General features: G+C 56.0%; 7 protein-coding genes across 7 annotated transcripts; 4 read left to right on the forward strand and 3 right to left on the reverse strand.

The window, feature by feature from the left end:
• Positions 1–1,014: 1,014 nt before the first annotated feature.
• On the forward strand, positions 1,015–4,060 carry B0T26DRAFT_671780 (major facilitator superfamily domain-containing protein; the record flags this gene model as incomplete). The annotated part of the gene is made up of 2 exons (XM_060439372.1): positions 1,015–1,323; positions 1,379–4,060. The coding sequence occupies 2 exons, from the start codon at positions 1,015–1,017 to the stop codon at positions 4,058–4,060; spliced, it is 2,991 nt and encodes a 996-aa protein (XP_060299918.1).
• Positions 4,061–5,613: 1,553 nt separating this feature from the next.
• On the reverse strand, positions 5,614–7,653 carry B0T26DRAFT_115389 (acyl-coenzyme A:6-aminopenicillanic acid acyl-transferase-domain-containing protein). The gene is made up of 2 exons (XM_060433297.1): positions 6,973–7,653; positions 5,614–6,903 (listed from the first exon to the last, which is right to left on the reverse strand). The coding sequence occupies exons 1-2, from the start codon at positions 7,152–7,154 to the stop codon at positions 5,730–5,732; spliced, it is 1,356 nt and encodes a 451-aa protein (XP_060299919.1). The 5' UTR covers positions 7,155–7,653; the 3' UTR covers positions 5,614–5,729.
• Positions 7,654–9,754: 2,101 nt separating this feature from the next.
• On the forward strand, positions 9,755–10,530 carry B0T26DRAFT_616725 (uncharacterized protein; the record flags this gene model as incomplete). Its single annotated transcript, XM_060436000.1, has 2 exons — positions 9,755–9,952; positions 10,033–10,530. Coding segments are annotated over 2 exons (696 nt in total), but the record flags the coding sequence as incomplete, so codon positions are not given.
• A 1,073-nt stretch (positions 10,531–11,603) lies between these two features.
• B0T26DRAFT_671783 (uncharacterized protein) lies at positions 11,604–12,497 on the forward strand (the record flags this gene model as incomplete). The annotated part of the gene is made up of 3 exons (XM_060439373.1): positions 11,604–11,753; positions 11,938–12,273; positions 12,471–12,497. The coding sequence occupies 3 exons, from the start codon at positions 11,604–11,606 to the stop codon at positions 12,495–12,497; spliced, it is 513 nt and encodes a 170-aa protein (XP_060299921.1).
• A 642-nt stretch (positions 12,498–13,139) lies between these two features.
• B0T26DRAFT_671784 (WD40-repeat-containing domain protein) lies at positions 13,140–14,364 on the reverse strand (the record flags this gene model as incomplete). Its single annotated transcript, XM_060439374.1, has 3 exons — positions 13,140–13,497; positions 13,560–14,011; positions 14,119–14,364. The coding sequence occupies 3 exons, from the start codon at positions 14,362–14,364 to the stop codon at positions 13,140–13,142; spliced, it is 1,056 nt and encodes a 351-aa protein (XP_060299922.1).
• A 1,478-nt stretch (positions 14,365–15,842) lies between these two features.
• Positions 15,843–18,015, reverse strand: B0T26DRAFT_692920 (uncharacterized protein). The gene is made up of 5 exons (XM_060441181.1): positions 17,828–18,015; positions 17,534–17,712; positions 17,254–17,371; positions 16,423–17,197; positions 15,843–16,362 (listed from the first exon to the last, which is right to left on the reverse strand). The coding sequence occupies exons 2-5, from the start codon at positions 17,631–17,633 to the stop codon at positions 16,021–16,023; spliced, it is 1,335 nt and encodes a 444-aa protein (XP_060299923.1). The 5' UTR covers positions 17,634–17,712; positions 17,828–18,015; the 3' UTR covers positions 15,843–16,020.
• Positions 18,016–19,038: 1,023 nt separating this feature from the next.
• On the forward strand, positions 19,039–20,790 carry B0T26DRAFT_636847 (uncharacterized protein; the record flags this gene model as incomplete). Its single annotated transcript, XM_060436870.1, has 3 exons — positions 19,039–19,240; positions 19,265–20,176; positions 20,411–20,790. 3 exons carry the CDS (start codon positions 19,039–19,041, stop codon positions 20,788–20,790), a joined length of 1,494 nt encoding a protein of 497 aa, XP_060299924.1.
• Between the last annotated feature and the right edge of the window lie 585 nt (positions 20,791–21,375).

Genomic DNA, 21,375 nt, shown 5'->3' on the forward strand with positions numbered 1-21,375 from the left:
GATCAGATACTCGAGGCCATTTCCAATTTACTTAGGTCTGGGTCTAGTCACAAAATTTGTCCTTATTCCGTATCTTCATGTCTTCGCCTCCATGTGCAGAGGACGCAAACCTTTTATTGCACGCGCCCCGTGCACAAGCAAGGCCGCGTTTGCGTGCAAAGCAACGGCCTTAGTCCGCTCGCCAAGCCTCAAGGTCCCCTACAGTGCAGTGAAACCCAAACGACGTCACCCCTTTTCCCTTTGCAGCTCTGTGCCTGCTGCTGAATGCCACCTCTAGATATGCAGCCGGTGCCTTGAACCATCTCCTTGGGGCCGGAGCCGCGAAACCTCCAAGTTGCCAAGTTGGGACATCCTGCAATAGAAATCGGGTGTTGGGCGAGCGGTTGGATCAACTCGGCCTCTCCTTGTCTCGCTTCCCCAAGCCTTGATCCTGGGACCTGGCTGCCGCATTACATCACCGGACAGCCGCTAAGCAAAGAACCCCGGAGCCGCGGGTGGAACACCTCCTGGTGCTTGATTGGCTAGGTTATTGCAAGGTAGACCGACGATGTCATTCGTCACCTATACCGAGGTGGCCGTTATGTACGCACTAGAGTAGGCAGGTATGGGAAACTTAAAGACGGCCAGGTCTCTCGCACCTACCCAGCTCAAGCGTCTCTTAGAAACGGCCTTAATCCCCCTGCGCATTGGGTTTGTGCGTTTCCTCGAGCTTAAACCAAATGGTTTCGGGCTAGGAAATAGCCATTCGTGGTGCCGAGTATTAGATTTGACACTGCCTACCCTGCTGAGCCCGTTGAGCGTGATCTGGTCGAGTGACTATTTGACGATTGACCGACCGACTGGCCGACATGACTTAACCTTCTCCGTCGGCCGCCGCCTCGCTCGTTCTCGCCCCAATGTCTTGACGCGACAGAAGATGGCGATAGATTCAAAGCCAGGAAAGGGCAAGGACTTGGCTTGCTGCTGCAAACCACCATAGCATACCTACGTACCCTAGGTATGCACCGTATCGCCATGGCTGCCTCGACGGCTGCCCGGGATGCCAGCTTCCCGGACCGAGGGCCAACCGTCTTCGGCATCACCACTATCACCTCTCTGCTGGCCTCGGCCTTTGTCCTCGCTCGCCTCGTGTCGCGCATTGGCATCGTCCGCAAGGTCGGCCTAGACGACTACATCATCGTTCTGGCCTGGCTCATTTCCATGTTCCTGAGTGCCACCATTGATATCGGCACTAAGAGGGGCCTAGGCCGCCACGACGAGAACATCGACCCCAAGGACGAGCCTGCCCTGAGAATGTGCGAATACGTCTTCTCCGTTCTATATGTGAGCTCACTCAACTCACCTCTCACCCTCACCCAGGTAAACTGATACCCTGAAGAACCCAGCTCTCATGGCCACCAAGACGTCCATTCTGGTCTTTTATCTCCGCCTAGCCAAGAATACCCAAAGAATACTGCGTCTGGCCTCGTGGGCAGCGCTCGTCATTGTCAACACGGCAGGCACCATCCTGACCTTCATGAACATCTTCCAGTGCCACCCCGTAAAGGCGGCATGGGACATCAGGGTCCAAGCCATCCGCTGCATCCCCCTCCTCACCGAGTTCATCTGCTCCGCCCCCGTCAACGTCATCACCGACCTGGCAATCCTGGCCCTTCCAATCCCCGTGCTCACGGGCATGCAGCTCCCCTCCCGCCAAAAGATCATCCTCGTCATCACCTTCGCCTTTGGCATCTTTGTCACGGTCGTCGACGTGGTCAGGATATACTACCTCCAGCAGGCCATTGCCTTCAGCCCCATGGGTGCCTCGCAAAACCCCTCGGCCATATACGGACAGAGCGCCGGATTCTCTTGGAATGCCTCGCTTTCCTTGATGTGGTCGGCCGTCGAGGTCAACATCGGCATTGCTTGTGCCTGCATTCCGACCCTCAAGCCCCTGATCATGAAAATCCTTCCGGCCATGATCCTTGACCCGCATGGCGCCCGAACAGGTAGCGCCCAGGTCCCTAGAGCCCACCTCTTGGGCAAGCACATCACAAAGCAGGACGTGGGCGAAGATCACCAACCCAGCGCCGCTGCGTGCAGTGTCGAGCCGCCCCTAGTGCCACCAGTCCCGCCGCTGGCCCATGTAGAAGCTAGAATCTCCGAAGAAGTCTCCTTCGGCGAGTTTCTGGCAATCACTTCTGATCTCGAGATTTCAGTGACCCACACCTCAAGACAGCATCGGCCTTCACTGGTGCCAGGAAATGGCGTCCCGCCACCCGCCGCTCCGCCGAATGACCGTTCCATCTACTTTGGTTTTGTCAACATGGCAAGACCCCAGAGCATGGTCAGGACCTCGGCCACCGAGTCGTTCAAGTACTGCGTTATAGTCGTCATTCTCTTCTTTCTCTGGGGTGTCTCGTATGGCTTCCTCAACACTCTAAACAATGCCGTGGCCAATGTCGCCCATATGACCACGGCCCAGGCCCTGGGACTCACCAGCGTCTACTTTGGGGGCGGCTATTTTTTCGGCCCCCTGTTGGTGGGCGAGTGGCTCCTTCGTCACGACGAGCATCGCCGTATCAAAAGCGATGACAACCGCAAGAACCCCGATCCCGTGGGCGGATTCAAGGCAACATTCATAGCGGGTCTGCTGATCTATGGGACCGGCACCATCATGTTCTGGCCTGGAGCGGTGACGACGGCCTACGGCGGGTTCATGGTGAGCAGTTTTGTTGTCGGCTTTGGGCTTGCCGTCCTCGAAACTGCCGCCAATCCCTTTCTAGTCCTCTGCGGGCCGCCCGACTATGCCGACGCTAGGCTGCTCGTAGCCTCGGCCGTGACAGCCGTCGGAAGTGTTTTGAGCGGCCTGTTGGCTAACAAGGTCTTCTTCAACAGGATCGAGGCGCGAGAGGTTGATTCTACGACGCTGCTAGATGTGCAGTGGACATATCTCGCCATCACGCTCCTCTGCGTCTTACTAGCCCTCTTCTTTTACTACATGCCCCTGCCCGAGGTCAGCGACAAGGAACTTGAAAGGCTCGCCGAACAGCTGCCAGTCGATCCAAACAAACGGTCCGTTGGCGGCCGGCGGCTGAAGTCGTGGTGCATTTTGCTGGCCGTTACTTCGCAGTGGTTCTACGTGGCTGCGCAGGAGAACATGAGCATCTACTCGCACGACCTTATCACGGCCTTTGTCGAGCCCCAGTTGAGCGCCTCCGACTACCAACCGCCAGGCTTTATCCTTTCCGTCTGGAACTACCTCTTGGTGGCCCACAGCGCCTTTGCCCTATCTCGATTCACAGCCGCCTACCTCGCCTTCCTGTCAGCGAGGCATCCCACCTACCGTTTTGTGCCCACGCCGCGTACAAGCCTCACGGCCTGTGTCGTGCTCTCGGGCGTGTTTATGCTCACCGCCGTCTCAATGCGCCCCACCGAGAACCCCAACCTGATGGCCATCCCCGTCGTCCTCTTCTTCCTCGCCGAGGGCCCCATCTGGCCCCTCATATTCTCTCTGGGTCTGCGCGGCCAGGGCAGCCAGACGAAGCGCGCCGCTGCCTGGCTGACCATGGGCGGCTCCGGCCCTGCCTTCTGGCCGTTTGTGTCGTACGCCATCCAGAAGGCCGGCGGCAGCATCCAGACGTCGCTTGTCATCGTCATCGGGCTCGTCGCCGCTTCTCTGGCGTTTCCGCTGTTCTTGACCTTTGTCAAGGACGCCAGTGCCATGGCCGACTACCACATCTCCTCGTTTGCCGAAAAGAACAGACTCGCGCGGCGGCAGCATACCGGCCCTGCCGCCGAGGGAGAGGGGGACCACGACTTTTTCCCACAAGGGCGGGAACGGTGTCAAGGAGAGACGGCGGAGGCAAAGGAGAGTCGGGGTTGGGGCGGACTCCTGGGGAAGCTATCGAGGGGGGGAATGACCGTGTGGCGGGGGTTTCGACGGAAAACGCTAGCAGAGAAGGTACCGGAGAGCTTTGCTGAGGGCCAGCTGCCAGAGGACGAAGACGACGAGAGCCGAAAGGACGACGAGGCGCCCTGGGAGTGCCAGGTTCTCGACACGAGCATCTTGCAGAGGTGACTTTCTTGTCATTTGGTAGATGCATTGCATGAAATGGATTTGCGGGTCTGTTTATCGTTCACCCAGGTGTCTTTGGATTTGAGCCAGAGGCGGCGTTTTGTTGCTTTGCTGTTTGGTTGTCTGGCCAAGTATTTCTATAGAAGATAACCTAAAGTTTTGTTTTCTTTCGTCTACTTCAGGAACAACTTCCACAGTTAGATATATCACCAAAGTGAAATGGCTGATACCCATCACCACACACACACTAAATCAAAATGAAGAAATAGAAGATAATGTATCGCCTGTCCAGCTTTGACTAGTATCTAGGTAGATACCCATGCATGCATGTATTTACAAACTTCGTAGCACTCGAGATAGGCATCTCCTCGTTTTTTATCGGGGGTTGACAACCTAATGTGGTCCAGCGTGCACGTTGAATCCAAGAATTGTATCATTTAGCTACAATCCAGTTGTCAACAAATAAGATGCGTTTTCTCTTGCCTGTTTCGCTATTGCGAACGGTGACTCCTTGACCACAATTCTGGTGCAGGCAATCATCATACGGCGAGAATTGTGTGTAAGGGGTGCCATGACCTATTATCTATCCGAATCGAGTAATTAGACCAAGGCTATTTGATGTATGGTCTATTATTGCCTTGCTCACCATTTCAGTTCCCAGGAGAGAGGATATCTGATCCGTTTATTAAACTTTGTACTGTGTAAAAGACTCAGAGTCCACATGGTGCCCTGATCAGAGAAAGAATATCTGGATTTATTTTCCCACGATTGGCTAGGTACCTATCCAAACTATTACTGCTCGAAAAGAATTCACAACGCTTTGGTTTTTGTAATCTCACGAGAATCCAGGAAAACAAACAAACGCTTGCGTTGCGCCCCCCCCCCCCCCCCCCCCCCCCCCCCCCCGAGGCACCATCCCTAGCTCCTCTCACTTTACATCGCCCCTTTCGGAACCTGTTGACGCGACGCTCTTTAGAACCCCTAACAAAACTGGCCATGGTACATCATCAGAGCCGCTGGCGCCAGGCGTGTCTGGGCCATTGAAAGGCTTGTCCAGAGACTTGCCACTCACTGCGTTCGGCGAAGCATGCTTAAAGCCGTTTGTAATAGACTTCTTGAAGACGATAGTATTATTGTCAGGCTTGTCTAGGCCGCTGAGAGGCTTATCCAGAGGCATGCTGTTCACTACAATCGAAAAGAAATTCTTGAAGTCGTTGGTAAGAGGTGTCTTGAAGACGATAAGATTATCGTCACTCGATGACACATCGTCGGGGCCGTTGGCCTCAGGCGTCTCTGGGCCGTTGGGAGGCTTCTCCAGAGACTTGACGTTCACTGCATTCAATGACACACCATCGGAGCCGTTGGCGTCAGGCATATCTGAGTCCTTGAGAATCATGCCCAGGAAATTGCTCCTCACCTCACTCAATGATACATCTTTAGGGCCCTTAGCATTAGGCGTGTCTAGGCTGTCGAGAGTCTTGTCCGGGGACTTGCTATTCACTGCACCCGACAATAGATCTTTTGAATCGTTGGTATCAGCCTCCTCTAAGCCGCTTAGAGTCTCGTCCGAGCCGTCGAGACTCTCGTCTAAGCCGCTAAGGGTCTTATCCGGGGACTCGACCTCCACGTCTAGTGCTAAGCTCCTCAACTTGTTTCCGAAACCAGGCATCCGCTAGAGGTCTGACTTGGTTATGACGCCCGAGCATGGCGGGCCTTTGCAGACAAAGGCTTCCATTTTTACGAGGTTGTACATGACGAAGGCTACTGTCTTGACTGCGGACAGGTCGTCTTCTCTTCCGTGCTTGCACAAGCTGAGAGGCCCCTCGCGGTGGCCCGAGAAGATCTCGACGACGCGGTCTGGGGTAATGTTGCCCAGAAATTTCGAGCACACCAATTCTGCCTCGGCAGCGTTGAGCCTCCGCGCGCTGTCAGTCATGTTCATCCTATCTGCCGTGCCTGGGACGCGGTAGGTATGGTGGTTCAAGAAGTGGTTTGTGTGGAGTAAAAATGGCACCGTGATTGGTTCAACGCGGTATATTTCATTCGGTATAATCTCAAGGGTGAACGCGGTTCCGTGTTTGTCCGCGACCGTCATGTTTCCAGATAGGTGGCGCGGGATTTCGGTGAAGCCGTCCACAACATCTTTCATGTTCCACCCCTCGAGAAGCATGCGTCGAAGGAAGGGGAAGGGCAACATGGGCCGTGGCTTGCATCGAATCTTGTTGCCTTGCGGGTCCTCGTGGTCAACGGGGACAAAGTCCCGCTGCGACTTCATTGAGCTCCATGTGACCGCCATTCCAGCAGAATTCATGCCGCTCCCCATCAGCATGCCGGCCTCGGTCGTGATGAGCATGGCCGGCCTGCCGTCCGTCGGTTGCACCTCCAGGTTGATAATGAAATCTGGATCGTCAAAACGCCGCGCCTTGTCCCAGTTTTGTGCCGAGATGACATTGCGGTTCTGCGTTGCCGGGCTGAGAAAGAAGGCCGTAGTGCATTCGTCTGGGCACCTTTCAGGCTTGACGGGGCCCAGTACAACGCCATGGCGAGCGCGGCTTGAACGGTTATCACCGTCGGGCTGCCAAATGGGTTTTACGACTGGACCCTGTCCGAGAAGGAATTTTCCATATCCGTGTGGATCATCAGGGTCCATGTCTTCCCACCAAACGTCACCATGAGCAATCTGAGGCAGAATTTGGTTGAGATCGTCGCGGGCATTGAGTAGCACAAGGTCGTCGAGATCCACGTCGGCTCCTTCAGCCATGCCGGAGAGCTCCTCATAGCCGCGGGGCCAGTATTTCTGCAATCCCGGAATATAGACTTCGTTGACGATGGCCATGCAAGTACTCCTGGCGACGCGGTTAGCTTTGTTTGTCTCGAGCGACCAGTACGGCGACACGAACTGCCATTGCACTCACCATAGTTGTCCGATCCCCCTCAACCTATCCGTCGAAGCCGTGAGGTTCCTGTGGATCAACGGGGCGACCTGTTCTCCATACATCTTGCCACACTCAAAAGCGGACCCGTGAACGGTGACTGTTCTAATCGTTTCGCCCACACCGTGCTTGGTTTCGGGTGTTTCAGAGGCAGAGGGAGCCATCTTGGTGGTTTAATGTCTGCCCAGAGAAGAATGCTTGCCAGGTTGGTCGATCGCAGGCTTCTGCTAATTAAATAATGAAAAATAATCTGGGGAAGGTCTGGAATTTTGCTTCAAGCTAGCTCGGGACAATGGAAAACCTCGGGGTCGGCGAACAGAGCCACGGTATGCCACGGTATGTCTGGTGCTTTCCATTTTTGCCTAGTTTTGTAGGAAAGAGCCATGGCATGGGCGGCACGGCGCGGCAGCGATAAACTCGAGGCAGATCACTTGGTGGACATGAACATAGCCGAGAATAAGCTAGAGGTGAAGTAACCAAGGTAGGCGCTAGTCAAATATCGTCTTTGCACACCTAGGTCAGTCGATAGCTGAAGGCTACGGCCGTCTTGAAGGTTTCATAAGTCTTATTGGCGACTCTTGGCAGAGACATGTTGTCCTTGACGGGCCATGGCTCAAGCTTTCACACAGTCTAGATGCCGAATCTTTGTTAGCGCGGACTCCACGACGTGAATGCCCTCCCTATCCGTACCTTGGCCATTAAGGGTTTCTCCCAAGCCAGGGTGTAGCTCCTAATATTTAATTCCAGAGCCGTGTCTCCCTCGGAAAAGTGCCAGGCCTAGCAGAGGTTTTTTTTCGCCCGCTTTTTATGTGCCGAAAGTCATACTATCCATCTCAAGCACCGCGCTAATAGTCTTTAGGGGAGACGGAGCCGGAGTTCGACGTGGGCTCTCCATTTGAAGACATCGCGGACTTGGACCGCCGCTGCGGCACAAACGAGTACCGAGACGCGGAATGTCCGCCGCCTGTGCCGCCTGTCCACCGGCCGTGGCAGCGCGGTCGGCTAGACACGACAGTCAGCCACGGTAAAGCTGTGTGAGATAGCTGCAGGTGCTTCTAGAAGGTGGCCATGATTCATTATCCCGCATTCATGCACCCAATGTCATCTCGGTAAACCAAGAATCAACCATGTCCTCCCTGCAGAAAAAGGACGGCAGAGAAAGGTTGGGTTCGGTGACGGCGAAACCGGAAACCGAGTGGAGTCATGGCGGGAGCCAATGGCTCTAAGCCCGAGATGCTGCTGGCCACCGAGTGTGACTCGCGCAGACTGCCGTGACTGCTATTGCCTTATTGTTCCGTAGCGTCAACCATGTCCCGTTTAAACGTGGTGGACGTGCAGAAGCTTGCTGCGTAGAAACTCTATCACCGCACTAAGGCAGGAATGACTTGCACCTGACGAAACTGGTGCTGGCAGAGTTTGCCCAGGACCGCCATCCGCGGTCGGTGGTTAGCCCGGAGGAAAAAGAGCGGGGGACAAGGACGAGAATGGAGACGAAAAATAATTATCTGAAAAACAATAGTGCGTCAACCGCTAGGATCGTCGGGTTGTACCGATAACTGGCATGTACGAATACTCCGTAGTGTACAAATACAAACAACGGAAAGGCCGTTCCTGTCTCGGTGTCCAACGTGTACGAGTGTCTGCGAACATGAAAAGGCAGAACGAAAACGGGCAAGAACCCCGAATCAAGCTTTCCACTGATTCATCACCAGTTTCTACGTGCCGACCACTCTGTATTCCGCACGGAGACTCGATACACGTGCAGTGTGCACACTACACAGGTTGACCAGTGGTTCGGCAATTCACCCCCGAGACCGCCTTTTTTTGTTGACCGGAGCGCTAAACTCCAACCAGGAATTGCCGATCCCCGATGTCCCCTGAAGCCCTGCACGAATTGGCCTTCCCATGCAGGCGGGACGGCAGTTGGCCCAAGCTCAAGCTCAACAAGTGGGCTGACTGGGGTGTGAACTTCGGGGATGTGGTTAGCTCTTTCCTCCAATTGCGAGCCAAGTCTGGTCGGTTGAGAATGCCGTGAGAGACGTGATAACAGCACAGTACCTACCTTCCATTACATAGTACGAAGTCGACGTAAGGTAGGTACAACAAGCCACGGCTTAGAATCCACGAAGCATATTCACAGACCATGCGAGGGAAGAACGGCAGTATAGTTGGCATGGCTGCACTTTTGAAATAACTGCCAAAACTTTAAGTGCCAGGTGGGAAGCACGGGAGCGCAAGACGTACATGGTACTGGCTTGGGCGAGTTATTACACATCAGGACTGTCACTGCCCGAATGGGAGAGGCGCGGGGGAGCCCAAGACTAGAGGGTGTCTTGGGTCTGCTCTTGTTCTTCAACACATTTCCAATGCGCCCCCTAGCTAGGAGGAAGCTAAATGGATGGATGGGATGGGATGGGATGGGACGATCGGAGGTCCGGGAACTCTCCTCCCTCCCCCCCTCGCACCACCACCTCCACCTCCTCCATGAAAGAGAGCCCGTTGCCCTCCTTTCGTAGCTCGCGGCTTTTGTAATTCTACCCGCCCGCTCCGTCTGCACCTAGCCCAGCACCCACGCATTCCAGCTGGGAATCCCAATTGCTGTTTCGGTCAACACCTATCTGATACCACCGTGTACGCTCCTATAAACCCAGCTCGCTTCGTGTAAAGGTGTAAAGGAACAAGCCTGCCGACGTCTCCTCAACCTAGACACCTACCGACCTACCGTACGCACTGGTCGAAACTTGTTACACCAAACCAAACCGCCATGTCGTCCCGGCTCACAACTCCCGTCTCGAAGTTCACGCGGTCCATCAGCTCGACGGCCTCCACCTCTCGCCCGAGCAATGTCCTAAACAACAGCAAGAACAAGCCGGCCGCCTCAGCCTCTGCCACAACCACCGCCGCCGGGACTAGGAAACGGCAGGCCCGGAAAGCCGCCGCTGAGGAGCCGGCCGCCGAGATCGTCGATGTATGCCACCCCCTTACCTATCTAATAACTATCACTACACAAACAAGCAACCCACTAACACCACCACCCGCTAGGGAACACGCCACCACTCGACGCGCGCCGCGTCGCCGCACCGGCCCACGCCGCCCTCGGCAGCGCGCAAGATGCCACTAATGCAAGGCTTCCGCACGTCCGCGCCGCGCCCCGCCGCGCACGCAGACCGCACAATGGACCTACTCTACCTTCCAAACCTACAAGCGCTCGCAAACGAAGAGACCAGCCGGCTGGCCGAGTTCGTGCACGTGCCGCTGCTGCCGGACAACACGTCGCCGCCGCCGGGGACGCGGCTGCCCGAGGCGCTGGACGCGCCGCTGGCAGCGCCGCAGATCCTCGTCGTGGCGGCGAACCCGGACACGGTGCTCCCGGCCGCGCTGACGGAGGTCGAGGGCATGGGCGTCGATGGTGTCGAGCTGCGGTTTGCACATCATGGAGAGACATCGGATGCGGCGAGTGTTGACGTGCAGGGCGGCATGCTACGCGATCTGTGGAAGGGGCTGATGGATGATGTTTTTGGCGGCCCTGGCGCGAGTGGTGCGGCCAAAGCGGGTAGCAAGAGCAGGGCAGCGCCGGCGCCAGCTTAGCACCGTCCGCCTCTCTCGCACGCATGAGCCGTGTGCGAGTGTCTTGAGAAAAGGAGCCTGAAATCCCGGGATTTCCTTATATAACCTGCAGTGCCAGACTGTCGGGCTATCTATCCAGCCCCTCCTGGTAAGCTGCGGCGGGTGGCATCACCATGTCTTTTCTTCCTCTCGTGCTGTTACAACGAGTTCTAGATGCCTACATATTGTTATTATTTTTTTTGGGGCGGAGTGGATTCTTTCTCAAGGAGTTGACTGTATTCTCAGCTGCTTGCATACTACCAAGCTGCCACGGCAAACAAAAAACACGCCCGCCCCACAGAGAGAAAGGGGCTCTGACGACTGAAACGTCTTTTGGATATGATATTTGTTTGTTTAACTACTGGCGCCGGCGGCTTTCCCCCTCTTTCTCTCTCTCTATGCCGCCAAACACGGATTTGAGGATATATACTTTCGTTATCATCCCCGTGTCGTACGCAGGATGAGCGGCGGGGCGTTTTAATTATGAGGCCTTGAAAGGCTGAGGTAACTTGAACGCTGCCCAACCTTCAGCCTCGGCCAAAACCCAAGTCTTCCCTTTCCATACTTACAAATATCTACCTATACACCCTCTCGCCCGACATCTTGGACGGACCGGTCCGCGAGCGTAGGTAGCAAAGGCATGACCGCCAAATCTCATAATGGTTGTACCGTTGGCGTCACAGCCTCCAAAGAGCTATCAAACATGGCGACGGTTTAGCTTCCCGACAGAAAACGGATCCAAAGACGCCTTCGCTATACCCAGCTCGGTCGCCAACCAGCTCAACGCTGCTTATTCTGTCATGCTGTCACTGACAATGCTCTATTTTTTGTCCTCTGCCATTGCCATTATACCTATTATTTCCTTAAAAAAACATAAGGTGAAACCTTATGACCTCCACCCTCCTGCCGCCTCTCTCTGGGATCGACGAGCGGATCCGCTTCGTGCCATTGTCGAAACCATTACTTTCGCATATAGTTACTGGAGACATTTATGGGTTCTTGCTCTAATGGCCCTGATTTTTGCTGTGTGGGTTGGACAAACCGCTCTGGGAGTCCTCGTCCCTCCACACATCATGGGCAACGCAGCACCTGTAGATCCCATGGCCATCTACATCCCCGAACCCTTCACTCAATTATTCGTCCACCGCTGCAAACCGGTTCGTCTTGGAAGTGCCTCGGGCTTTTCGCTCATTTGCTAGCGCGCAGTTGATGTCCCCGAGCGACGAACTACGGCGAAGGACGAGAGTGAGCCAGGCAAGCGAAGCTCTGCCCGGCCTGGCGCGGTCGCCTCACCTGCAGACCATACTCGCCGAGCGTCTTGCCTCTCCTATGGTCTACTAGGTGGGATTACACATCGGCCTGCCTCTGTTATCGGCTGAAACCACCACCGACAAACACATCTTCGACGCCGGCAACAGCAGTGTGCATGCCGATCTCGATTACTTGATCACGGCGGCTTTTGTTGCGACCGCCAATGTTTTGACCGACACAACTCTGTACCCTACCACGGCCGAGCAGCAAGTGAGGAACTTTGCTAGGGGCGACGAGTCTCACCAACAATCCCCGCCGGATGGTATCGGTGAATTCGTTGTATGGAGCCCCGATATCATCACCGTGTCAGTGCCCATCATCATTGTTCTCCCGACGTTCTTCGTCGCCACCATATTTTTCTCGTTTGTACTGTTGAGTTACACTCCGGTTGGGATTGTCCATGGCCTTGATGCAAATGTTTTTTTCAATGAACTTACGAGACATTATTGCAATGCGACCTTGGTGTACGATAAGAAGGGAGCAAGTATTCTCATGCATGTTTATTCCGCCAAGCTTCTCCTCTATAATACAACCCTCCATCCCTTACCTCTTACCCCTTACAGTATATGATAACTGATAATAACAACTAGGAAGCCGGCTGTTAGGATGCAGAATGAAGGCATTTGACAGTACGTAGTACCTTACGAAGCAAATTAAAAGATTGTAAGGAAGCGACGATGAATTTCTTACGGTTAACTAGTGAGCGACTGTGTTGGACTAGGCCTACTGGTGATCAGCGAGCCAGCCTAGGCGTTGGATTTGGTGATCGGAATGGTCGGATTACTGCTCTTTTGGGGGGGTTTTTGGCACGCGAATGTGCCTAAACTACTACCTAAGGTGTCTCCATTTTGCTACGCTAAAACAAACATAAAAGAAAGACTGAAAATATCAACTACGACTCTAGCTACCATTTAGGTATTGTATTGTTTATGAGCTCATAGCCCTTGCGCCGCCATTGTCAACTGGTATCACTTTGCCGTGCCTTCTCCCATGTTCCCTAGGCGCGCCTCGCTAAACCCTGGCGTGCCCGCTGCATCCATCATCTCATCATCTATCTGGCTCAGCCCGGGCTTCACAGCGGAAGCACCGAGCTGCCACTCCTTCCCTGGCTGAACGACAGGCAGCTGTCGCCAATTTAATAACCAGCCGCCCACAGCCGTAATTAATAAACACACACACATCTCCGTCCGCACTTAATAGCGATAACGGCGAAGCCGAAGAGAAGGAGGGCTCTACCTCTTCTTAGGATTTGGCCGCGGCTTGCACTCGTCTTGCTGCACCGGGTGCAGCACCACTTTGGTCGGGTACGTGCTGGCGTTGCCCTGGAACCCCCTGCTCCAGTCGTAGCTGATGGCGTAGGCAAAGATGGAGCCCGTCTTGTTGAACTTGGTCGACGTGATGCTGCCTCCGACGTTGGGGTACCCCTTCAGCCGGTGCTTGGCGTCCTTGTCCCAGAAGTGGAACGTGCCGTCGCTGCCGGCGGTGCTGAAGGTGCCGTGCTGCGGGTGGAAGGAGATGTCGTTCACCGCGTGCACGTTGGTCACGTTGCCCTGAGGGGGATCTCGGTGGCACTTGAACGAGAAGTTCAGACTAGACGGAGATGTGTCAGCAGCATCGTAAATAACTGAAAAGTTGCGATGGTCTTGGCTTACCTAGCGTCCTTGTCCTCGACGTACTGGATGGCGCAGCGGCCCTCAATGCTGCCAATAGCAAAGCCCTGAGAGTCGGTGAAGCAACTGACGACGCGTGTCTGCCACTTGAGTGGGCTCTGCATCGTCTTGTAGAACTTGGTGGGTTCTTTCAGGTTGACCACGTTAATGTAGCGGTCCGCCGTGCCAACCACTAGCAGGTTGTCGCGCACGTCCATGCTGTAGACCCTCTCCTGGCACGGCAGCACGCCGGCGGGCTGGGGGGAGCGGAAGTCCCAGTATTTGACCGTCTTGTCCCACGAGCCCGTCACGGCCATGGGCGTGCCGTTGTTCTCAAAGTACCGCACGCACCGCACCGGCGCGTCGTGCTGCGCTACTTGGGCCGTCTGCCCGCTAACCAGGTCCAGCACCTTGGCTTGTTTGTCGGCCCCGCCCGCAATGACCTTTGAGCCGTCCTGTGTCAGGAGGAAAAGGGAAACGCTTAGCCAGCTAGAGCTTAGAGCTGCCGCGGCAGCAACGCCGGCGGAGGAGACAGGCAGACAGAACTGGGCTGCAGACATACCTTGAAGAAGTCACACGAAAACACCGGCCCGTCGTGCTCCATCTGGAGCTTGCCCTGGCCCTGGCCATTGGGCAAGATTTCGTAGATGCGCACCTTCTTGTCCCAGCTCGCCACGGCCAGGAAGTCCTTGGGGTCGGTCGGGTTCGGGTTGAAGCAGAGGTCCGAGATGCTGTCCTCGGGCGGGCTTCCGAGCTCGACATCCTGCTTCAGGTCGCCGAGCGTGTTGCTCGCTGCAAAGCCCGCCATCTTTCTGTTTCCGTCGGAGTGGAGGGGCGCCTACTCAAATTCGTCTGTTGGATATTGTCTCCCTTGGGGGCCTCCGCTGTAGATGTTTGCGTGTCTTGTTCTGTCTAGGGTCGAGAGTCACAGCAATGTGGCGCTTTCGGGAGCTGTCTTCTGTCGGAATTGAAACAAAGCCGTCTCTCGGTGAAACAAATCAATAGTGCGTCACGCGAGTCAGTAGAGGAAAATGGGGTTACCTTCCGTTACTATTGTTGTTTGTTTAGCTCGTAGAAAACTAGCAGCAAGTTTGTTCCTGGATTCGGGGCGGTGGTTATGTCAAGGTGAGCCCCTCTCGAGGTTCAAGCGACTTGCGAGGTGATTCCCACTGACGCGAAAAGCGCCACACAGCCCGGAAGCCTCGAGGCGTCAAACTGAGGTGCTAAGGCTGCGGCTCCACAACGGCTGCAGCTTCGGTGAAGCTCTGGCCACCCAGCGGGCCCACAGCACACACACCCTAACCCCACTTTTCAAGCTTCCTCAAAAATTTGCGGCGACCACGGTCTATATAAGAAACCATTTAGCCGGCCCAGACTCTTCCCTTTTCCTTTCCCTTCCCAAGCGCCCCCTCGCCCAACAAATCGCACTTCGAAGCTCACACACGGAAAGAGCAGGGCTCCTCACGGGGCTCTGCCTCTTTCGCATCCAGCTTTGGGAGAAAGTCCCCGGACACCTGCCCTTTTTTAATTAAACTTGCAGGATTGCGGAAACGCGCCGCCATAGAAGCATTGCGGCTGATCTCGGCCGCCTGTTCCTTGACCGTCTCGATCCAGCCCAGCCCATCATACCAAAGTCGGGCTTCTTCCTCCCTCGAGGCATCCGACAGTCTTTCTTGTTCTCGGGCTAGAGTCCATATGGACGAAGATATGAGTCCGCGCTCCGGCTGTCTTGGGGCATGATTGCCGTTGGAATGTCTCTGTTGCGTGGAAGTATCTGATGGTGGGCCGCCGCTGGGTCGGTCTGGACTGAGAGCGTCATGGGTTTGGCTCGAGAGGATTCGTCAAGATCTCACAGAAATGCGATTGCTCGTCGTGTGTCGTCCTCGCGGCGGCACACGCGAAGTTACTCGACGGGGCTTATTCTTGGTGCGAGGGGGCGCTTCATTCTGATTCGTGCTCTCTCTCTGTCTGGCGCGGCGGGCATTTGGACTCGAACACTCTTGGCCTCGCAGGAGGTCTTCTCTGTCCATGGTGTCTGCTGTCAAGGCGGGACCGACGGGTCGATTCATGCTACATCGGGGGCTGCCAAGTTTAGGTGATGAAACCACTTTATAGAGTCAAGCTCTGAGGCGAAGCCGGCGTAAAAGTCGAGCAACGCTATTGATGACTAAATAATGCGTTATGGTATCTGATGAACTTGGCAAATTCTTTTTTATATATCGGCTGGGCAGTTGGACACGCAGACGGAAGCAGAGAAGGCTTTGGCTTCCCCTGTATATTGAGGAATTAACGCTATTCTATAATTTATCCCGTACCAATACCCTTTTGTACTCCTAAGTGATAACATGTGAGAACAACGAGGTCTGTTGAAAGCCTTACTGTTATTTCCGACATGTCCTTTCAACCTGTCTCCAAGTCAATTGACGTCTCGTCGATCCTAGAGATATAGCCTACCACGGCCACCTTACTCTTGCGCCTTCTTCTCCTGCTCTGCCTCTAGCAACTCACGCTCCTTGTGTGCGGCCTCGAGGTCGGCCTTGACGCCCTTCGCCTTTTGGCGTGCCTCGTAGAGGTCTCTGCTCTTCATGATGCGTTGCACGATGGTGCCAGCGTTGACGTTATCAAATGCGTGGCGCCCGATTTCCCGGTAGATGCCCATTGCCTTGGGTTCCGCGTAAACGTCCGTGGTGAGCGGCATGAAGGAGGTTGGTCCGTGGTAGACCGCGTCAGGGGTACCATATGGAAGCGATGTTAGATAGCTCTTGGTCGGGGTGAACGGTGCGCCGAACACGACGGCGTTGGTGTACTGTAGACCGAGTTAGTTTCTACGAAGCCTTGGGCTGTCACGGGGGTCGGGGTCTCATACCCGGCACTGGAGAACACAAAGACCGCGCTCGTAGATGTTCATGATGGGGTAGTTGACACCCTGCCAGCGGTTGATGACCTCGTCGTTGTGGACGCCTGAGACGACAAAGACGGGGCCGTAGTCGGCGCCCTTTCCTTTTCTCTCGTCAATGGCTTGCTGGGAATACCAGTTCTCTTTTCTCGCCAGCTCCTCCTCCGTCTGCATCACCGAGCGCAGGAACTCGATGTGGCCGCTTGAGAAGAGGTCAAAGCCGCCGTCAACGTAGACGACTCTCTGTCCGGGCTTGGGGCCTATGCCGCGGAAAAGCTCCTTGCAGGCATGGCCAGCACTCGCCGACTCGTCCTTTTGGGCCTCGCCCGTCGGAGCGGACCAGAACCAAACTTCGGCGCCGGGCTTCTTGGCAGAATCGTCGGTGGCATACAGTCTAATTCTCTCACGCATGGCAGCACCCTCAGCCTTGCGCTCAGCCTGGGTGCCGGGACCCTCGTCGCCAGCCAGCATCTTCTCGAGGGACTTGATGAAATGGCTCCTAGTGCAAAGCAGCATGCGTCCGACGAGATCAGTTGTAGAGATGCTCGGGGTTCTCTTAACAACCTTGAAGCGGTCGGCAGCCTTGACGAAGCGGTAGCAGTCCTCGCCGCTGCCGTCCGAGGTGATGTCGTCTCCATGGACCACGTACTTGCAGCCGTAGTGGCTGATCCAGTCTAGCTGGGTGACGTAGGGAGCATTGGGGATCGACTTGGTCACCCATCGGCACGCGTCCGTAGCAAGCAGCCTGGGGGGAAGAGTTAGCACAAGATTCGAGACGATCATTGAGGGGGCACTACCTACCGTTCCTGCAGGGTCATGACGGTCGGGCCCTTGTGCTCGAGGATGTCCTCGTCGGAATGGACCCCGACGTAGAGCTCATCGCCCAGCTGGCGAGCCTGGACCACGGCGCCAGCATGTCCTGCTCCGGGTGTAGGGCGTCAGCAAAGTTCGGCCGCATTTATGATGTACGGTACGTATGCACAGTACCTACCTTAGGTAAGGTAGGCGAGATGGGCCCCGCTGACCCCATGGATGGCGGCGGCGCAGGGCCAAGGGGGAGGGGGGAGGGGACGCAACGCACCGTGGTGGAAGAAATCAAAGCAGCCGTCGACCCAGAGCCGTCCCTCTAGCAGCTCGGGTGCGGGGTCGCCAGGGGGCGCACCGTCATCTGTGGCAGCCATTTATGAAGAAGCCCAAGCGGTTTTGGGGTGCTGAGATAGAAGAGCTGATGTGCTGCGCGGGTCGAGGAACACTCGGTACCTATGTTCCTTAGGTTAGACAGACGAACAAGACGGCAAAGTAGAAAACCTAAAAGTAGAAAGGTAGAAGCCAGCTCAGGTTTCGGTATTACAATGTGAAATGTGTTATGCCCAACCTCCGGTCAACAAAAATGCGAGTCCAGAATGAAGCGAGATATGAGAAATTCGCATTCCAGCTTGGCTTCCACTTTGACGTTAGAGCCACAGCCAATTAAAGAGAAATCACAAGCTTCAACGAGCATGGTTGCGAGACCGGACGGTTGAGTTGACCACCTTCCTCGGGAGACTTTGAGTGCTGCAGCGGCAGCAGCGGCAGGGGTTTAGGACTCGGAGCATGCGCTAGAACCCCTCAACGGACGGGCACGCAGGGGGCAGTTGGACTGAGGTGGGCTGCCAGCCGTGTGCCCCTCCCCCGCAACGGCATTGGTGGTTGCCTGGCGGGGGATCAGGCGTTGCGAAACTGCAACCCAAAAATACCACTCATATGGATACTCAGGTTTTGAGTCCTAAGGTCAACCGTACGGGTCTACTAGATTGTCTAACTCTCGTCCAAGCACCTATCTTCAAACTGGCTTTAGGTTGGCTCGCGGCTGAATACCCGAGTAGGTAGGATTTTGCTGCAGCGCAGCCCGGGCTGGCGACGTGATAGCGAACGGGCTTGCCTGCCGTCAATGCCCTGAGGCTCCAGATCTGCCCGCTGAGACCATCAACAGCCGACCTCCATTGAACTGGGAACATCTCTGCAGCAGCGGCCATTAGATGAGATGGATCCGTAGTAACGCGCCCCTTGACCCTGCGGGCGCCTCCCGTTGCCGGTTTCTCGTCTGCCGACTAGGTCCCATGTGCCCGAGATGGAAAAAATGGGCGGGCAAACTTTAATAGCAAGGAGCGCGCAGTCAATGGATGGTTTTTGAGACCGCATCAGGTCAACCTAAATATTCCCTCCCCCACGTCCCGCCTTCCTTTCAGGTGTCAGGTCGCTCAACTTTGCCGTCTTTGTGCACTGACGAGTGCATGTCTAGCTTCTGTAAGTTATTGATATCGGACCAGCCATCCATATATGGTTTAATTGCTGCACGCATTTACACATGCCGTCAACGGACCTGGGTCTCTCACGCCTTCCCGATCCATTGCGCCACCGACAGTGCGATCCCTACCGAGTCGCATCTACCACGTTTTATCGCCCTACCTGCCCAGTCTGCCCTGCCGAATGGGTGCACTAATTTCCAACTTTGGGGGTTACAACCTGGAAAGGACGTGCCATTCCGGAAGAGGGTCCAGTGCCCGTACAGGCCGTACTTGGGAAATAAAAGAGGGGAAGTAAGACATGCAGAGAACTGGGGCTACACCGACGCAGCCCGCTGCAGCCTTTTTCGCGTCCCTCTTCAGTGGAGGCGACAGCACAAGCGGCGGGTCGTCATCGCCAAGCAAGTCGCATCGCAGAACCGCCAGCAAGTCGCACAACAAGTCGCCCAGCAAGTCACGCCCCGGGACGAGCTCAGGCGATCAGCAGCAGGCGACTGGACTAGGTGCAGGCGCTGGCGCTGGCGCAGGTTCAGGTACAGGCGACACCTCAAGTCCGCGGCAGCCAAACGTCCTCCACAAAGACCGAGATCGCGGCCGCCGCCCCTCGTTCGGCCGGAAAGCCTCCTTTTCGTCGTCGTCGCCCAGCAAGGCCCGCCGCCGCGCAGACTCGTCCGCCTCAACAGCCCCTATCAATACCAATACCAATGGCGGTGGACCAGGATCGGGTTCCGCCGCTGCTCTAGGTCTGGGTCTCTTCGACGCCGACTCGATCCCGCCCGTGCCCGAGTTCACCCTCGCCGCCGCCGCCAAGCTCTCCCGCGAAACAGACGCCATCGCCTCTCCCGCCTCGGCCGACAGCTTCCCCAGGATGCTGAACCGAACCGCCCCGACGCCCGTGAACGGCTTCCCTGCCTCATCCAGCGGCCAGCTGGCCCCCCCGGCCGTCGTTGCCCCGGGCCAGCCCACCGAGCTGACCGCCGCCCACCACCAGATCCAGGAAACGGCCAACAAGAGGATATCCACCCTCGACTACCTGCGCAAGGCCCACGAGGGCCGCGTCTACTGGTTCAACACGCTGCTCTTCGACAAGCCCGACCTGGCGCGCATGCCCTACTTCGACAGCCGGAAGCTGGCCCGTCGCGCCACAAACTACTTGCTGCTGGGAATCTCCCTGCCCACCGTCATCGACCTCAACTCCAACACGCCCCTCGAATTCCTGCGGAGTCTCAACACGCTGCTTTCCGAGTTCGAGAGCTTCCAGCAGCTGCACTCGGAGAATGGGGGGTCTTCGAGCTCGCTCTCGCGCGCGCGCATCCCGCAGATGTTCCGCCGCGCCACCCCCGGCACCAAGGGGCGCCGATCGAGCAGTGCCACTGGCGATGCCTCGGCAGGCGTGTTTGAGACGGCCCTCGACGGTAGCTTCAGCGGCAACGGCAGCAGTGACGCCCTGCTGCTGCCCAACGGCGGCGGCGTATTCCCAGCCGACGGCAGTATGGGCACTATTAACTCCTCGGCCGCCATCAGCAGCGCCACATCGGCCACCACCCACACCTCTTCTCCGGCCGCCACCACCACCACTACCACCTCTAACATGCTCACAACCACCATAAGCAACACGGCGACCACGGCGGCCGCCACAGCATCCTCCACCTCCTCAGCATCAGCCGCGGCAGTCTCGTCCTCGTCTGCCGCCGCCGCCGCCGCCGCCGCCCCGGCAAGCATCATCAACTTCGCGTCGTCCGAGATCGACCTGCTGCCGGGCGAAGAGTACACGCACCTGCTAACGCCGACGCTGCCATTCGACCCGGACTTCTTCGAGACGTTCGCGACGCTGTGCGACGTGCTCATCGACACGTACACGCGGCTGCTGAGCCTCGTGCCGACGCCGCGCGAGTGCTCGGGCCCTGTCGCTGATCTCTTCGCTAAGGCTGACGCTCGCGTCCGCAAGATCATCGTCCAGGGTATCGTCAAGGACTTTGAGGACGCCAGCCGCGCCGGCGCAAAGACCGAAGTCGCAAACGTCGGCAAGGTCGTCCTCGGCGGCCTGATGTGATTTCCCACCTCCCTTCCTGGCCAAGTCAAGTCAAGTCAAGTCAACGAACGGCGTTCTTTTTGACGTTGATGGATATGCTACTTACCCCTACCTTCCTAGGTACCTACCCTAGCTATAACAAAAAAAGGAGAGTCGCGTACTGTGCGTATGTAAATAAGCGGCAGCAGCGAAACACTATGAAATGTCCCACGACAAGAACCATATACTATTGTGGAGAGGGGAAAGGGTGGGTTTTAGGGGTTTTATAGACACATTTTGTCTTTTTTTCTCCTCTGAATGAACCTCCTTTTGCTTCCCCCCCCCCATTCATTGAATATCCTCTACGCAGAGGAACACCGCTGGATGATGGGCTTGGTTGGATGTGGGATTCACGATATTCTTTTTCCATTTCATTTAATTTCACTGTTATATATTCATCGTTTATCCTCTGCGTCCTCGTACTTATTGTACTTACTTACTTGGTGGCTTGGTGGCTTGGTGGCTTGATGGTTTGGTGGCTTAGAACTGGCGGACGACGGCAATGTTCAGGCATACGAGAGGAGAAATGGAAAGGAGACGGGGTTGGCGATGATGCTATGTATGATC

Source organism: Lasiosphaeria miniovina (assembly GCF_030549165.1).
Source record: "Lasiosphaeria miniovina strain SMH2392-1A chromosome Unknown B0T26scaffold_2, whole genome shotgun sequence".
NCBI classification, from domain to species: Eukaryota; Fungi; Ascomycota; class Sordariomycetes; order Sordariales; family Lasiosphaeriaceae; genus Lasiosphaeria; species Lasiosphaeria miniovina.

What these genes read in the sequence shown, in the direction of transcription:
- B0T26DRAFT_115389 (XM_060433297.1), bottom strand. Translation starts at nt 7,154, where the DNA reads ATGGCTCCCTCTGCCTCTGAAACACCCGAAACCAAGCACGGTGTGGGC. An exon ending in AGGGGGATCGGACAACTATG is followed by an intron (nt 6,904 to 6,972) that starts GTGAGTGCAATG and finishes CCGCGTCGCCAG; the next exon opens with GAGTACTTGCATGGCCATCG.
- B0T26DRAFT_692920 (XM_060441181.1), bottom strand. Translation starts at nt 17,633, where the DNA reads ATGGCTGCCACAGATGACGGTGCGCCCCCTGGCGACCCCGCACCCGAG. An exon ending in GTCATGACCCTGCAGGAACG is followed by an intron (nt 17,198 to 17,253) that starts GTAGGTAGTGCC and finishes TCTTCCCCCCAG; the next exon opens with GCTGCTTGCTACGGACGCGT. An exon ending in TTTGTGTTCTCCAGTGCCGG is followed by an intron (nt 16,363 to 16,422) that starts GTATGAGACCCC and finishes CTCGGTCTACAG; the next exon opens with TACACCAACGCCGTCGTGTT.